Below are 17,354 nucleotides of genomic sequence, written 5' to 3'. Positions count from 1 at the left end.
ATCATATACATTGTGTGACACAACTACATAATCAAGTACACTTTGAACGTTGTATTGTACCCATGTAAATATACCAGTGCATTTATCGCTACCATTTAACATGAAGAGGTCTCCATCATTACACAGGTTTATGAGACCCCTACCATTATAGTTAGTATCTTTTCACCTTTTATTATGTTATTCCCAACTTTCCCATTAAAATCGCCAAGAACTATTATCTTGCAATCCTCAAATTCATCCTGGATTGCTAGTACTTTGGAAAGAAGTGTGGAATAAATTTCATCTGTTAAGGGCCTATCGGTGTCTTCGCATGGAAAATATGCAGTGGCTAAAAAATATGTAGAATTTGGCGATTCGTTAAATTGTACCTTAATCCAAAGCCTTTCAATATCATCTGACTTAGTGTCAAATAAATTGTCATCAAGAATTTTAATATTTTCCTTGATGTAGAACCCAACCCCTCCCTGGCTTTTCTTGTAAATACAGTTATGGTTCTTGCCGATTCAGTGAAAATTTTTATATTTCAATTCTTCATCCCCTTTTAAGAAAGTCTCACTAATGCCAAAAATGTCAATATTATTAGAAAACAGGAACTTATTGATTTCATACTTTTTACTTTTGAGCCCACGAATATTGTTATAAAGCTATTTTCTTTTTATTCCTTCCTCTTCTTAAACGTGTATGTTTATAATTATTATGCTTTAATGTGGACCTATTATTTACAAAATCAGTATCATCATTAATGTCTGTATTTATGTTTATTGTTATATTAGGATTATTATTTATCTTTATATTACTATCTTCTATCACGGTATTACCATCGCCATTGTATGTATCAACTTTATCTACTTCATCGTTAAGAATTGAAAATCTGTTTTCTGTGTAGTAATCAATCAATAAATTAGAGTTAACATCATCTTGTATTACTATATCTCTATTTTGTATGGAATCGGCACATTCCTCTTTGTCAAACCTCTAACCTTTGAAAATATTATGACTTTGTTTGTGTCCTTGTTGCGAGCAAGCGTGACATACAATTGGCTTACCATGGCGTCGTTGATGTTCGCAAGCAGTTTCTTTGTTCCTAATTTATTCAGATGTAATCCACTTTTGTTCAATGAGGTTGTCTCGCACTGCTTATTAGCAAGTTTGAAATTATCATCATTGTTTACTACTATTATATTGTTTTCTTCATCGCCATTGATTTGAGATAAGAGTTCAGCTTATCAACTCGAGGTTGATTGATGGCTTGCATTGTCTATCCTAGGGCAGATAGTTGAAACAATGATCTCTATAGTGTTTGGTGCTTTTGTCTTAACTTCCTGTATAAGGGTATGGCCTCACTGGCTTTGTTTGCAAGATCATCGCTTACACAGTTATTTGTACCGCAATGTAAAATAACGGCATTCAATCCATCAAGGGATTCTGATTTTAGGGCTTCTGTTACATCATTGATTTTTGCCCCCTGGACGGCAAATTACTTTGGTTTTAGCTAAGCCTCGCTGTTTGACATGCTTAATGATTGAATCGCCAATAATTATGGTGCTGGGGCGGTCATTGGTTGCGATAGGTTGACTGGTTTCAAGTTGTTCTTTAGATGGCTCAGATGTTGAAGAATTGCCTTTAATATTGTTCAGATCTTTGGATAGTTCATTAATATCTTTCAGCAGCTTTTCATTTTCCTTTCTAAAATTGAAGTTGACTGAATTTGCTTTGTTAAGATCTTCACTAATTTGTTTGATAACTTCTTTTATGGTGTGAAGGGATGGTTTTACATGAAGGGCAAAACCAAGTTGGCCTTTTGCCCGCACCAGTAAACCCAACACATTTTGGATGAAACTGTCATACACGATACGAAACTTAAAGGTTTTCCTGTGAAATTACCGCATGAAGAAGGCATTACTTATCAGCCAGAAAATGGTACAATGGAATAGAAACGCATTTGCCACTAAATTTTAAAATTTTCAATGCAAATTAATGTTATGTGCTACTAAACTTACCTATTCTGAGATTATTTGCCCCCCCCCCCTTTCCCTTACTCTCGTTTGAAAAATTCTGGCTCTGCTCCTGATTTTTACACAGTTTTAAAGAAGATGCAATTGTTTGTGGTCCTAGGCTATATTACTATAATTATAAGGAGGTGTTCTGATGGACATTTTTAGGAACCTATGTATTATACACCTTACAAATTAATTTTATTATTATTATTTATACTATTCTTATTGTGCTTAAGCTGGCCTATGTATGATGTTATGCCTACCTAGCCTTTTAGATGATCATGCCCAAATGTTATTCTAAATTTTCCATTTTTAGGTAGTAATATGACTTAGGCCTATATTTTTCGAGTTACGTCCTCATGTTGCTACTTTCATCCCTCAATATCGCTAAGCATAATGTTATATGAATGTTAGATCTAGTAACTGCATCATGAAACAAATTAAAACGGCAACAGGTAGTAAACAAGAGAAACGTTTTATTTATTTATTGTATAGTCTTCTGTGTACCTATAGTACCTATGTAGACTATTTTTATATTTATTTTATTTTTTTCGTGCATGTTAGGATTATATATGTTATTGTCATTTTCTTTTTATGCACCTAATATGCTCATCTGTGTTTGGATTTTTTTTTTTCTATTTGTAGCAAACTTTACATTATTGTCATAGTAAATCATTGAATATAGCTTGCTATCAATTAATCATGTCCCAATGTCTAGTTGTGGGAATGGTCAACAAACAATTATTTAACATTATTTTGGTAGTTAATTCCAGTAAACAGTGTATTCACAAATAACTTTAGAAAGCTGTTTACTCGAAATAATGTTTACCTACTTTCACTCAATAGACTTTTTGAAATGTAGCAAGATCTACACTATGGTTTTCTGCAGTTTCATTTCCGTGTTTATAAGCGGCCCAGTGTAAAACAGGGCACACATCTGGGTTACCCTCCAATAACAACAGTTATTAGTTAGGAAATAACAATCATTATTACGAAAAGTTAACTATAAAATATTAATTTATTTCCTAGTGAAATTTTAATAACTTAATTCATGAAAATATTGTAACAATTTTAATTTATTAGTCAGTCAGTTATGGGTACTCATTACTACAATATTTTTTTTTCCAGTTATACCATATGCTTTATAATCATTTGGGGATTACTTGGTAACTGACGTTACAATTCATCCTTTAATTATAGTCACTTTATATTAAAAACATGAAAAATCTACAGGGAATTATTTTTTATTGCTACATTGTAGTACTATGGGAATAAAATATAGGAATTAAAAATGTTATATATACATATATATATATATATATATATATATATATATATGCATATATATATGCATATATATATGTATATACACATCTCATGTCCAAGAGATAGACAAAAATAGGCTATAAAACTTTGACTAGAGAATTGCTTTGGCCTTTTTTTTCGATTTTGCGTAAAATATAAATGGTTCAGTATTGAATTTTCAATTTTCATATGCAGGTCTCCGTTTTCAAGTAAAAAAAACACCACCACCATTCTTTCATATAAATTGTCCTATCTAACAATCATTCATTTGTTTTAAGATAACAACAATAAAAGGCAATAAAAAATCAAGCAAGACTACAATAGCTAGGTGCCAGCAGCTTAAAAAGCAAAATAATATAAAAATAAAAAATAAAATAACTTCTAAAACTCCGGAGAGTCAGCCACCGGCTTCTCTTCCTAGATTATGCTTCTCAACACATTATAGATCCTGCAATGGAAACATGTCATGCGCAGATACTAAAATGTCCACGAAATTGTTCAAGCGGAACTCTCAGCAAAATTAGATATAAAGATGTGGGGTAGGAAAAATATGGAACGCCGTTCAAGCAACAATTCGATGATGAATCAAGTGAATCGTCGATGATGAATCAAGTGATTCGTCGATGAATCAAGTGATTCGTCGATGATGAATCAAGCGATTCGTCGATGATGAATCAGATGATTCGATGATGAATCAAGTGATTCGTCGATGATGAATCAAGTGATTCGTCGATGATGAATCAAGTGATTCGATGATGAATCAAGTGATTTGTCGATGATGAATCAAGAGTGTTTTAAATTTTGCCTTTGTTATTCTTTTTTCATTACGGTAACAATAATACAAACAACATTAACAGCAATAATATTAAAATAATAAGAAAAAGCATAACAAAAACTTGATAATAACGATATGAACATACTGATTTATAGGCATATCAAATATACATTATTATATATATGTATATATTCTAGGAATATTTAAATATACTGAAATTCTTCTCCAATAAAGTTTTTCTAAAGTCCATATTGTTACATAGTATTCGTTTCCTATCTATTTTCTCTATGATATAACATGGTTTAGATTTTACCTATTATATAATGATTTATATACATACATACATACATACATATGTATATACATTTAAATATATTATATAGGCCTATGTACATACATATATATAATGTACATATAAATGTATATATATGTATGTGGGTGTGTGTATGTGTGTGTGTGTATATATAGAGATATATATATACATTGTATATATACAGTAGGCCTGTATATATTCAAATATACATATATTTCCATACATATGGTATACGTTTCTTATTATTTCAGATACATAAAGACGGTTTCGATTTTATCTATTATATTATCATGATGTATATATACTGTCTCTTATACACATCTAGATGTGTATAAGAGACAGTATATACGGTGTATATAGGCATACATATAATATATATATAATAATAATATATATTATATAGTAGTTTATTTAATATGTCTGTAACTCATTAAGCATTGTCATGATTATGTCGTTATTATTGTCATCATATCGTTATTATAATTATTATTTATATTATACCTTTTTATATTTTTAATAATATTATTTTTATTAATGCAGTTTTAATTATTGTAAGTGGATGTAAATGAAAAGAAATAACAAAGGCAACGATATAAAACACTTTAATTTTGGCTTTGCATTCAAATCTCTTTGGCAAATATTCAGTAAATACACAGTAAATTGGGGCCGAGTTGACTTAGGGTCGAGTTGAAATGGGGCCGAGTTGACTTGGGGCCGAGTTTATCTCTCTTTAGTACATCAGTGTTCTATAGGGAGCATGTCTATTACTTATGTCTAGGAAGGAATCTTTCCATTTCACCCATACAGATTCTATATCGTTTGCAGTAGTATTTAGTTCATAAAGTACTTTATTTTCGAGTAATTCTTGAACAAATGATTCTGCATCAAAGTTTTCATAATTTCGAAATTTAATTGTTTTGTTTCATTGTCGAGCGTCATATCTTTAGTATAATCATCGCCAGGGGATGTTCAATAAATAAATAGTTTTGAACAAAACGTTCTAAAAAATATTTTTTTAATTGCACATTGGTCTGTAGACCCCACTAGAGCATCACTCCTGTGTCCTAACTGTCCGGTTTTCCGGAAATTACATCCCATTTTTGATTGTCTTTTAGAAAGTTCTCTGTCCCCATAGGCCTTCTAAAAATACCAATGCTCCCACATATGCCTAATGGTAGGCCACGGTAGCAAAAATATTCTTTTAAACATAGACTTATGACGACGTCCGTGAGTAAGTAAAGACATAATTATGTTGGGAATGAGATGCCATCTATGGAGTCGCCAGTCTTATAGTTAATTATGATTTTGGTTCGAAAAAAAAATAATATGGGAACCGAGGATCTAAGGTTTTCAATTTAACGAATACATTTTCATTCTAGATACCGTATTTTATTTGACATATAAATTATAATCCATTTGTTCTTTTTTATTCTTTACTTTTTAGATTACTTTTAAAACTAAAAATGTTATGTTGACAAGTCAAAATCATGTCTGGCAAACTGAATCTGATTTAAAGGATAGACCTATGATCGATATGTTCCCCAATTTTTTGGAAACGGAAGAGAAACTCCGACAAGACGCAGTTTTACCGGTATTTGCAAACACAACTGATGGAGTTGGCTCGATGGGACATACAGATCCAACAATGAGTAAATTCTTCATTAAAGACGGAAAACCAATATTATTCGGTGAATTTTTTAGCGTCATAGTTGAAGCCCACGACGCAAACGGTCGTCATCGTGTCCAAGGAGGTGACTTTTGGTACCCAGTTGTCTCGAATGAAAATAGATTTGCTACTGCAGGAAAAGTTATCGACTTTAAAAATGGAACTTATGAGATAGTTTTTTTCGCCGGGTGGAACGGAGAAATGACAGTGAACATTAAACTTGTGCACACAAGCGAGGCTGTTCGGTTCATCTTACATGAAATATGGCACAAGGGAGGCCGAACAGTATGGGAAGGTCTATTCAAAGTAGGAAAAAAGGTAGAGACATCGTTATGTAGATTAGAAACAAGCGGTATCTGGCGTAATCAATGTGAATACCCGAACCCCCAGGCGCTAGGTGGAAGTTTAGTACTACTTTGTGATCGCCCGTCCACTTTGCCGTGTTCAGCATTTTATGCTTTACATACAAGTAAAGGTTCTACAGCAAATGCTACAAAGATATATTCACCATTAAGAGAAACGCATGACGATTTTTTTACAAGGTGAGTGTAGATATCCACAAATTTGTCCATCTATTTTGTGTCCGTAATGATCTGTCTTTGTTGGTCTTCTAAAAAACGAATACTTGTCTCCCTCCAATTAAAGACATTTTTATTCAATATTTCGCGCAGAGGTCAAGGTATTCTCAAGCCTTAGTAACGAGGTACCTCTGAAAACATCATTATAAAATAATGAAATTACGATGGCACTTAGCACAAAAAGGACAAATTAACATTTTAAAGATATACTGTCTGTCAAAGTAAAATTAAATTTTAACTTAAAACCTTTTAATAATGGAGGAATCTGTCCAACAGACATTTTACTACAAAAATCTTTAAGTTGATAGTTATTAAATTAAATGGTCAATATGTAAAAGAATACAGGAAAGTATTTATTTAACAGTCTGTTATTCAACAGTGGAAATGGTTTCTTGTTTAAATTTTAATTTAAAGTTAACAATTTGCTTATATATGGAATTGAATTTTTAGTTCATGACAGACAGTACATATTTAATTAGTTAACTACAATTCAAAAACAATTCAGTGTTTTAGGTCAATATGTAAAAGAATACAGGAAAGTATTTATTTAACAGTCTGTTATTCAACAGTGGAAATGGTTTCTTTTTTAAATTTTAATTTAAAGTTAACAATTTGCTTATATATGGAATTGAATTTTTAGTTCATGACAGACAGTACATATTTAATTAGTTAACTACAATTCAAAAACCTCCATTATTTAAGATAAACGTCCGAATCTTATTAAACAGACACAATACCCATCATTTGTAAGATGCTGGGAACCTTTTCCATTCAGGATGTTTGTGATTATTAGAAGATTTGGTCTCAAATTAGAATCCTTCTATTTAAAGTGGTATTTAAATTTCTAAAAAGAATTGGTACATTTAATATTAAAATCCTTATTCGACCTAATACCACCTAAGCCCCACTATGGTTGGGGCTGAGATAAGGAAATTTATGATTATGGCACCTCTAGATGATCGGGGACAGTCTTGAGCCATCGTGAGAAATATTAAACATGTTTAATATTCTACGATGCGACTGCCCCCGACACACACCATCGCATCTGCGTTTAACTCACGCAGACCAGACCCGACGCGACAACAAAACGCGTTGTCTTATACACATCTACAGACCTGAAAGTACTGCAAGAAGACACTTTGACTTAATTGAGACATTGAATTTTATTGGTACGAAATTTTCGGTAGCACCTGCTACCTTCATCAGCGTACGAGTATCTAAAGATTTATATTACAGCAAACAGTATATACATGTTAACAATAGAGATAACGATGGATGTAGTTATTGCACATAAACAACGTAAGTCACCATGAATAGAGCCTTTAATGAAGGGGAACGTTCACAAGAATAGTGCATACTAATTATGGGGATTAAGATAATAATTAAAACCATTACGAAGAATAGCCATTAAAATAATAATGGAAGAAATAGGCGATAAATGATAAACCAATCAAAATATTTAAAAAAAATATGTATAAATAGAGGCCTATGGAAAATTACAGCAACTGTACTAAAGAGTTATGAAACATTATTTAGTGAATGTAAAGCCTGAAGCAAAACAAAGGTCTTTATTAGCTCCTATTTTATGAGTCCTAAGTTTCAAAATCCATTTAATTTCAGCACATCTTCTTTATTAAGTGATCTGAAGTTGTTATCTATAATGATACATCTCATATTATTAATGGTGTGCCTAGCTCCGTTAAGGTGTTTAGCTAAAAGGAAGATAATTGTTTCTTAAAGAGCTTTTGTGGTTATTAATCCTTTGTCTAAATGTGCAGCCGCTCTCCCCGACATAACACACCCCTTTACATACGGTACATATAGGAGATATGATATTATGGGCATTGCAAGTAAGTGAAGGGGGTCTGATGGTGATTTTAGTGTTAGGTACACGGATGAGACTCTGTTATGAGGATAATGGCAAATATTACATCTGGGGTTACCGCAAGGTTTGTTACCTGGTTGGGGACGGGAAGAGGGGAGATTGGATAATGTGAGCAAAGATTTTAGGTTGGGGGGGTTGTCTTCTAGCCAATACGGGGGGTTCTTTGAAAGCTTCAGTGTCAGATATATTATTTTGGATAATTTTGAAGTCGTCTTTGAGTTGTTTGGATAGGTGACTGAGTTGAGTACTGTGGGTGAAAACCATAGGGAGTCGCTGAGAGAGTTTTGGGTATGTATTGTAGAAGTTGATCTCGGGTTTTGTTGGATGTTTTGGCCAGGTATTTCTTTATTATTTTGATGGGATATTAACTTTGTGCAAATTTGTTGATGTGCGTGCCAATGTGTTTGTCAAGTTCTTCTACGGAGGAGCATATTCGTTTGACTCCGAGAGCTTGGATGTAGATGAGCGAGTGTTTGATGCTGTCAGGGTGTTCACTATGTACCCTAGGAGCCAGACCAGGTTTTGTATGCACTTTGAGGTGCAGAGAATTTGACTTCAGAAATTGGTTCAGGGTGGTCCAAGAATCATTTTTGGCTTGGTAACATATTTTTTTAAAATGTGGCGAAAGGTCAAAAGGTCAGGGTCAAAAGTCAAAGCTATTAAGGTCCTTGTATCTCCGCAACCACAGGTGGTAGAGAGTTGAATTTGGTGCCAAATTGTTCGGAACATGCATATTTCTATTTGCCCTAATAGAACATTTTGCTAGAAAAAAGGTTTCTGACCTTTAACATGCTTCAAGGTGATAGCCATATTGTCCTTATATTTCCGCAACCACTACCGGTAAAGAGTTAATTTTGGTGTCAATTTGTTCGGAACATGCATATTTCTATTTGATCTAACAGAACATTTTATTTTTAAAAAATGACCGGAAATGCCGTTTCTGACCTTTAACATGTTTCAAGGTCATAGCTATATGGTCCTTATATTTCTGCAACCACTGGTGGTGTAGAGAGTTAATTGTGGTGTCAATTTGTTCGGAACATTCATGTTTGTATTTGGTCTAATAAATGAGTTTGCTAAAAAATGACCGGAAATGCCATTTCTGACCTTTGATATATTTTATATATCATAACCATTGAGTCGTTATTATCTCTGCAACCACTGGTGGTAGAGAGTTAAGTTTGGTGCCAAATGTTTTAATGTCATAGCCTTAGTCCTTATATCTCCGCAAACACTGGTGGTAGAGAGTTAATTGTGGTGTCAATTTAATCGAAGATTCATGTTTCTATTTGGCCCCAAAGTTAACTCTCTACCACTAGTGGTTGCGGAAATAATAATGACTCAATGGCTATCATATATAAAATATGTCAAAGGTCAGAAATGGCATTTTTTAGCAAACTCATTTATTAGACCAAATAGAAACATGAATGTTCCGAACAAATTGACACCAAAATTAACCCTCTACCACCAGTGGTTGCGAAGATATAAGGACAATATGGCTATGACCTTGAAGCATGTCAAAGGTCACAAACGGCATTTCCGGTCATTTTTTTAGCAAAAAGTTCTTTAGAACAAATAGAAATATGCATATTCCGAACAATTTGGCACCAATTTAACTCTCTACCACCTGTGGTTGCAGAGATACAAGGACCTTATAGCTTTTATCCTTGACCCTGACCTTTTGACCTTTCGACACATTTTGAAAATATGTTACCAAGCCAAAAATGATTCTTGGACCACCCTAAACCAATTTCTGAAGTCAAATTCTCTGCACCTTAAAGTGCATACAAAACCTGGTCTGGCTCCTAGGGTATACCATGGCAGTTCATTTGGTCTGTTTGTAGTGCTACTTGCTGTTGAATTGGAAATGATTGTGTGTGAGGATGAATTGTGTATGAGATGTAGGGCTGAATTTGTTGAGGAATTGATGGCAAGCGGCTAGGCCCTCCTCACGAGGGATGTTGGAGTTAGGGAGGTGACGTCCATGGTGACGAGGATGGAATTATCAGGGGGATTAGGAGCATCATTGCGTTTTCTGAGAAAATGGGTGGTATCCTGTATATAGTTATAGATATTGGGCAGTAGAGGGGTGAGTATGCTGTCCACGTAACCAGAGATGTATTCGGTAAGGGTACCGTTCAACGTGACCACTCACAATTTTTGATATTTAATGACTGGGTCGAAATTACCCAAGATTCAGCAAAAATTGCCCAAAATTACCCAAGCTTCCTGAAAATGCATTAAAATTTGAAAAATACATGTTTTTCGCATGTATAGTTTCCCTTTTAGTTCAATTCATAAACCAATTTTTAATTGTATAATTGTTTGTGTTAATTATTAAAATTAATATTCATGAGGTGATAATACGGATAGAAAAATACGCCCTCAGTCGGCCAGTGTTATCAGTAGATCAGTGATCAAGTTATATACTTTGTTTTTCCCCATTGTATTGTACTCTGTTTTTTTTTGTTTTTTTGTTTTTTTTAGCAATTAAGAATAAGACTATGATTGTAGGATAATTATAGCTAAAATTGTTCTTAATTGATGTCACATTAAAAGTATGCATGCATTTTGGATGACAGTTTGAAAATTGTTTCTTCACAGTAAAAATAATTTCGCACGGTTAACAAATGGACCGATTCAATTGAAAAGTGAAACAAGTAAGAATTACATAATTATTATTTAATCTAAACAATATTATTATTAATAGGTTAATACCAATACATCAACGAGTTTCATCAAATGTCATTCGTCTTAAATTGTTGTTTCTTTTAATGGTTAGCTTTTTTTGACACAATTTGTTTGTCTCTGTTTACTAAATAGATAAAAGCTTCGACACAATCGACTCCGTCATTAAATCATTAAAACTACAACGATGCCGACCGGATGTACCAGAACCTTTGAGTGATGGATTCTGGGAAAACAAAATATGGCATTCATTTTCTTGCAATACAAAACAATGGACACTCGATGAGATCAAAGTTTGTGTTAAGGGGAGGAAGCTATTATTTATAGGGGATTCAACGTCGCGGCAGTGGTATCACAAGTTACTTGCTTACCTTGGATTTTCCCTTCCAAAAGATATGAAACAGACAGCAATGAATCTACAAAGCGACATTGTAAACGTGACTTTTATGTTCCATTCGTACATTGTCAGTACCAGACTGGAATTGGACAATTTGGCAAACTTCGAGGTTGATCAATTGAATTCGTTACCAACAGACACATGTGATTACATCATTACAATAAGTCCCTTTGCCCACTATGAGCATTGGACAAAGGAGGCATATATAACTCGTCTTGAAAACATTCGTACAGGGATAATCAAATTCAGAAAAAGATGCCCAGCAGCAATTTTTGCCATCAAAGGCTCGCATGCCAGACGAATAAGGGCTGAAAAGAAGAAAGAAATAAATGGGTATTTTACAAGTGATTTGCTCTTATACCAGTTTCGAAGGCTCTTACGTGAGACATTCTCAGGGATGAACGTTCATTTCTTAGACATTTGGGACATGAATCTCTCGTATTACACTCCTAATGAAATGCATATGCCATTTGATGTAATATTACAAGAACTCTTTATGTATTTTTCTTATGTTTGTCTGCAATAATGTTTCTAACAATCGAATGATAATCTAGTTGTGATTATGTGGGAAGTCGTAAGAAGTTCATTACAGTAGTAGTACTGTATTCAAATCGTAACGTCAAAACTGTAATGAAAAGTTAAATGTTTTAATACATGTAACGGGTATAGACTATAACTGAAACATACTATAACACAGAGTCGGTACAACAATGTATATGTTAGAAAGTTGAGACGTTTATTCGGCAATCACAAATCCAAGACTCAGCTGGATGTACAAAAGCAGGCACTTAAATAGAAGAGTTATCTACAAGAATGGTTTACCATGTGGGTTTAAGGGATTAACAATATAGAAATAGGTGTGAAACGGATTGACTACAGGGGGTGGAATGGACACAGGATATGGTAAGGTTTATTAATTAAAACTAGAGAAAGAAAGACTGTATTCTAGAACAAAGGACATTACAGAAGGTATAATAATTAAAACAAGTAGACGTTTAGTCTACTGACTACATACAATTTTGGAAAGTTGTGAATCATTCAAAAAGTATCTTCAATGCTATCTTTATTACATTTTAGACGATTTAACATACACCACTTTCGACTCCGCTCGATGCATTAGTTAGGACTTTGGCGAGGTAAACAACTTTAATACCCACTCGGCAAAAATGCGATTACGTCATTTTGGCGACAAATTCGGTCGGTCTATTACGAGTGTCAAATTGATATATTATGACCACCTAACAAATGAAAGATGCTTGCTCTTATAGGTTCACAAAAATAAGCAATAGCATATGACTACAAAACAAAATCAATAATCAACCATGTCAACTTTTGGCCAATCAGAATGCATCATAAATGGTTAATCCTAAACAATGTAAATATACCAAAATGGCAAGATAATAAAAAATAGATCAAAAATATAAATGATGCTCATTCATATTATGACGGCCACAGAGTGTGCAACTGGTTTTAATTTTCTTCATCATCGAGAAGAACACCAGCTCCAGCCCCAATAGTACCACCGATTACAGCTGCTTTAGCAGTCAGCCCCACAGCTCCAACTGACTGCAACATAGCTCACACGCTGCCTGCTGCTACTCCTCCTCCATTGGCCAAGGCTGTGGTAGACATTATTGCAGCTGCTGGTGGCCCAGCTAGAATACCGGCTGCTTCGAAACCAAGTGCCGCTGGGGTGCTACCCAATTCATTAACCCTGTAAATAATCACACATCCCAATGTATTGATCAATTGTCTGTCTAATACATTTTTTCTTGTTTGATAATTATTGGTAGCGGATTATACTATACTTTATCCACAAAAACAACATGTTATGTTTAAAAGTAGGCCTAGGTGTATTATATTGTTCAGATAATATAATTAAATTAGATGCAATGAAGTGGGTTTAAGGGATTAACAATATAGAAATAGGTGTGAAACGGATTGTCTACAGGGGGTGGAAGGGACACAGGATATGGTAAGGTTTATTAATTAAAACTAGAGAAAGAAAGACTGTATTCTAGAACAAAGGACATTACAGAAGGTATAATAATTAAAACAAGTAGACGTTTAGTCTACTGACTACATACAATTTTGGAAAGTTGTGAATCATTCAAAAAGTATCTTCAATGCTATCTTTATTACATTTTAGACGATTTAACATACACCACTTTCGACTCCGCTCGATGCATTAGTTAGGACTTTGGCGAGGTAAACAACTTTAATACCCACTCGGCAAAAATGCGATTACGTCATTTTGGCGACAAATTCGGTCGGTCTATTACGAGTGTCAAATTGATATATTATGACCACCTAACAAATGAAAGATGCTTGCTCCTATAGGTTCACAAAAATAAGCAATAGCATGACTACAAAACAAAATCAATAATCAACCATGTCAACTTTTGGCCAATCAGAATGCATCATAAATGGTTAATCCTAAACAATGTAAATATACCAAAATGGCAAGATAATTAAAGATAGATCAAAAATATAAATGATGCTCATTCGTATTATGACGGCCACAGAGTGTGCAACTGGTTATATTTTTCTTCATCATCGAGAAGAAAACCGGCTCCAGCCCCAATAGTACCACCGATTGCAGCTGCTTTAGCGGTCAGCCCCACAGCTCCAGCTGACTGCAAAATAGCGCACGCGCTGCCTGCTGCTACTCCTCCTCCATTGGCCAAGGCTGTGGTAGACATTATTACAGCTGCTGGTGACCCAGCTAGAATGCCGGCTGCTCCGAAACCAAGTGCCGCTGGGGCAAAGTCAACCACAGCTACTCCTGCAGCTCCTGCTGCTACCCAATTCTTAACCCTGTAAATATTCACACGTCCCAATGTATTGATCAATTGTCTGTCTAATATATTTTTTCTTGTTTGATAATTATTGGTAGCGGATTATACTATACTTTATCCACAAAAACAACATGTTATGTTTAAAAGTAGGCTTAGGTGTATTATATTATTCAGATAATATAATTAAATTAGATGCAATGAAGTTGAGTACTGTACTCTGTACATTAGTGTAGTACCAATGTAGAAAATATGGAGAAAATATTTTATCTTAATATATTTTCTCCATGTTGTACCTGATCAAATGTTGTGATGTCAAGATTATTTAGTTCCTTGGTGTTGTTATAAATAAGGATTTACTTGTTAATTATGACATAATTATAAAAGGTGAGCCTCCCATTGATATGGAATGTTTGTACACAGTGCTATGCACTTCAACTCTGTGATCTCAACCACTGATTTGTCAGATAGGTGTGACGTTTAAAAAATATGCAAATATTATATTGTTTACCTGCATTTGCTGGCTGAGCAGCTGTGGACAAAATCAGAATGGTGAACACGGTTGCAGTGAGTTTAGTCATCTACAAAAAAAATTCAGAGAAGCGGTATTCAATTCGGTGGACGGTAAGAATGGCCCCGGAAAAAATGGCCCAGGAAAAAATAGCCCCAGAAAAAATGGCCCCGGTAAAAATGGCCCCAGTAAAAATGGCCCCAAATGACAGGTAGGTAAAAATGGCCCCAATAATAAAATTCTATATTAAAACTGATTTAAAAAAAAAATCATTATATGCATTTTTTAAACTGAAATAATTTAGTTTTTAAAAGGAATCTAACATCAAATAAATTGATTGTGGTGCATTTGCAAGTACTTTTTCACCAAAAAATCAACATTTTAACCAAAAAATAGGTTCTTATAAATATTTAATTTTCTTATTGATATACCAAGTGAGTCAGTCACAATTGAATTGTTTGGTTTTCTACAGTGTGTTTTAGGAGGTTTTTGGGATTTAGCATTTGATCCTACCATAATTACTTTACCCTCACAATTACATGCCATTTTAATTCTTAGCATAATTGACATATTTACATAACTATGTATACAATATAGTATCTCAGTTTATATTATTTAGTATAGTTTTAGGCACTTAAATTTACTTGGCAGGGAGTAGAAACCAAGTATGCAATTAAATAAGTTGCTTAAATAAATGTATTCCTAATTATTCAGTTTACTTTAAAAACAATATTTGATTAACAAATACTTCTTTGAAGTAACTCTAAGCAGAACATTTGTTGAGGTAAGTAAGCCTCCCTTTTCCCATACATGAACTTGTCATTCAAACACACAATTGATCCACATGTTTTAACTACTGTTTATTTGCACTGTTTATAACATGTAAAGTTATTTCATTTGATACTAATAACAAAAGTGAATTTTGTGGTTATCTATGAGTTGCATATTTTGGTAGTTGAAGTACTGTATGTATGTGATTCCTCTCTACTTTGTTAGTGGAATAACGTTTTTAAAACTTATTTCAACTATCAAAAAATGTTCAATGGTCGTTGTTTTCTGATAATATCTCAGTACATTATTTGCATCTGTTGTGTAACTGTATTTGGTATTGATTCAATTCTTGCTTATTACAGTATTTAAATATTTGAAGATTTAAAAATTTTTCATTGGGGCCATTTTTACCTACTTGTCATTTAGGGCCATTTTTACCGGGGCCATTTTCACCGGGACCATTTTTTCCGGGGCCATTTTTTCCTGGGCCATTTTTCCGGGGCCATTCTTACCTACATTCATTCAATTCTATAGCCACTGGACTTCTGCTTTCTAAACATGGGGTAACTCTAGGCCTATAACTTCATTCACCACTGACGTAAAAACGAGTCATTTGAATCGGAGGCGAGTACAGATTTGGGGCCCTTGCATGTCAGCAAGGTAACTACTTTCGCTCACAAAGTGGCCGAGAATGGGTATAAATCTTTCTATATGAATGTTTTATAAAGCATTTAATTCAAGGGCACAGATCTGCTTTGAAAGGTGGAGGTGAGATCACACCCACCTCAGCCCCACCAAGGTTTGGACTGAGGTGCGAAAATTTGAGGAAATAGTTCTCTTTAGATGAAAGGGCGCAGATCTGTTTTGAATGGTGTGGGGAGTAGGAATTCCGTGGGACTACACCCATCTCAGCCCCACCATGGTTGGGACTGAGGTGCGAAAATTTGAGGATAGTAGGCCTACTCTCTAGATGCAAAGGCGCAGATCCGTTTTGAAAGTTGCGGGGGTGGGGGGGGGACATTTCATGAGACCACACCCACCTTATCCCACCATGGTTTGGGATGAGGTGCAAACATTTGAGGAAAATAGCATCTCTAGATGGCCGAAAATGACACTCTAATACAGTAAACCTCATCACATCACCAACCATAGAGACCAAATTAATGTGTGATGTACCATAGAAAATAAAACTTGAAAACATTGTCTTTAATGTAAATACTCTACTTTACCTACTTCAAATCCGCGAGTTTACCTCCACCTCAGCCCCACCATATTTTAGGCTTTCGATGAGGTGCGAAATATATAATTTTGTTAAATAATGAAAGTACATTTGGCGCCTGAAGGCGACAAATTATATATATAATTATATATATAATTTTATTAAATAATGAAAGTACAGTACTATGCCTTCCCATTATACACACACTCACCCACCACACACACACACCCACGCACACACACATACATACATATACCTTGGTTTGCCATTGTATTCATTAGCGGTGCTGCAGTGGCATGCGGCTGGCCTAGGCCCTGTTTAAGCTGGTCGAACGTTTCGTCTTGATCTGTATCCTGATAAGGCCTACCAAAACGGGTCCTCTGCAGATATTGGGATTTTTTTCTAGTGGATAATTCGTTTATTTTGTCATTCTGATCGGCTTTTCTGCTGTTCT

At 34.3% G+C, this 17,354-nt stretch overlaps 2 protein-coding genes across 3 annotated transcripts; one reads left to right on the top strand and one right to left on the bottom strand.

Moving 5' to 3' along the window:
- The first annotated feature begins 1,208 nt into the window (after positions 1-1,208).
- Positions 1,209-12,621, top strand: LOC117121917 (NXPE family member 3-like). Of its 2 annotated transcripts, none has more exons than XM_033267319.1 (4): positions 1,209-1,332; positions 5,835-6,598; positions 11,124-11,179; positions 11,343-12,621. In XM_033267319.1, exons 1-4 carry the CDS (start codon positions 1,285-1,287, stop codon positions 12,128-12,130), a joined length of 1,656 nt encoding a protein of 551 aa, XP_033123210.1. In that variant the 5' UTR covers positions 1,209-1,284; the 3' UTR covers positions 12,131-12,621. The 2 variants fall into 2 exon arrangements, with proteins under 2 accessions (XP_033123210.1, XP_033123219.1); XM_033267328.1 differs by lacking the exon at positions 1,209-1,332 and adding an exon at positions 1,441-1,920.
- Positions 12,622-13,182: 561 nt separating this feature from the next.
- On the bottom strand, positions 13,183-14,535 carry LOC117122171 (interferon alpha-inducible protein 27-like protein 2A). The gene is made up of 3 exons (XM_033267682.1): positions 14,516-14,535; positions 14,128-14,421; positions 13,183-13,318 (listed from the first exon to the last, which is right to left on the bottom strand). The coding sequence occupies exons 1-3, from the start codon at positions 14,533-14,535 to the stop codon at positions 13,183-13,185; spliced, it is 450 nt and encodes a 149-aa protein (XP_033123573.1).
- Between the last annotated feature and the right edge of the window lie 2,819 nt (positions 14,536-17,354).

This window comes from Anneissia japonica, unplaced genomic scaffold, assembly GCF_011630105.1.
Source record: "Anneissia japonica isolate Jap-2015-1 unplaced genomic scaffold, ASM1163010v1 scaffold1208_len1460985_cov181, whole genome shotgun sequence".
Classification (NCBI taxonomy): Eukaryota; Metazoa; Echinodermata; class Crinoidea; order Comatulida; family Comatulidae; genus Anneissia; species Anneissia japonica.
Note: the sequence above shows the minus strand (reverse complement) of the source record. Positions and strands in the feature narration are given on the sequence as shown.

Bases quoted from the DNA above. Each gene is read 5' to 3' on its own strand.
- LOC117121917 (XM_033267319.1), top strand. From the start codon at position 1,285: ATGATCTCTATAGTGTTTGGTGCTTTTGTCTTAACTTCCTGTATAAGG. The intron at 1,333-5,834 runs GTATGGCCTCAC...TTTACTTTTTAG, and splicing joins TCTTAACTTCCTGTATAAGG to ATTACTTTTAAAACTAAAAA. The intron at 11,180-11,342 runs GTAAGAATTACA...TTTACTAAATAG, and splicing joins TCAATTGAAAAGTGAAACAA to ATAAAAGCTTCGACACAATC.
- LOC117122171 (XM_033267682.1), bottom strand. From the start codon at position 14,535: ATGTTGTTTTTGTGGATAAA. The intron at 14,422-14,515 runs GTATAGTATAAT...GAATATTTACAG, and splicing joins ATGTTGTTTTTGTGGATAAA to GGTTAAGAATTGGGTAGCAG. The intron at 13,319-14,127 runs GTGGCCGTCATA...GATTATTTACAG, and splicing joins TATAACCAGTTGCACACTCT to GGTTAATGAATTGGGTAGCA.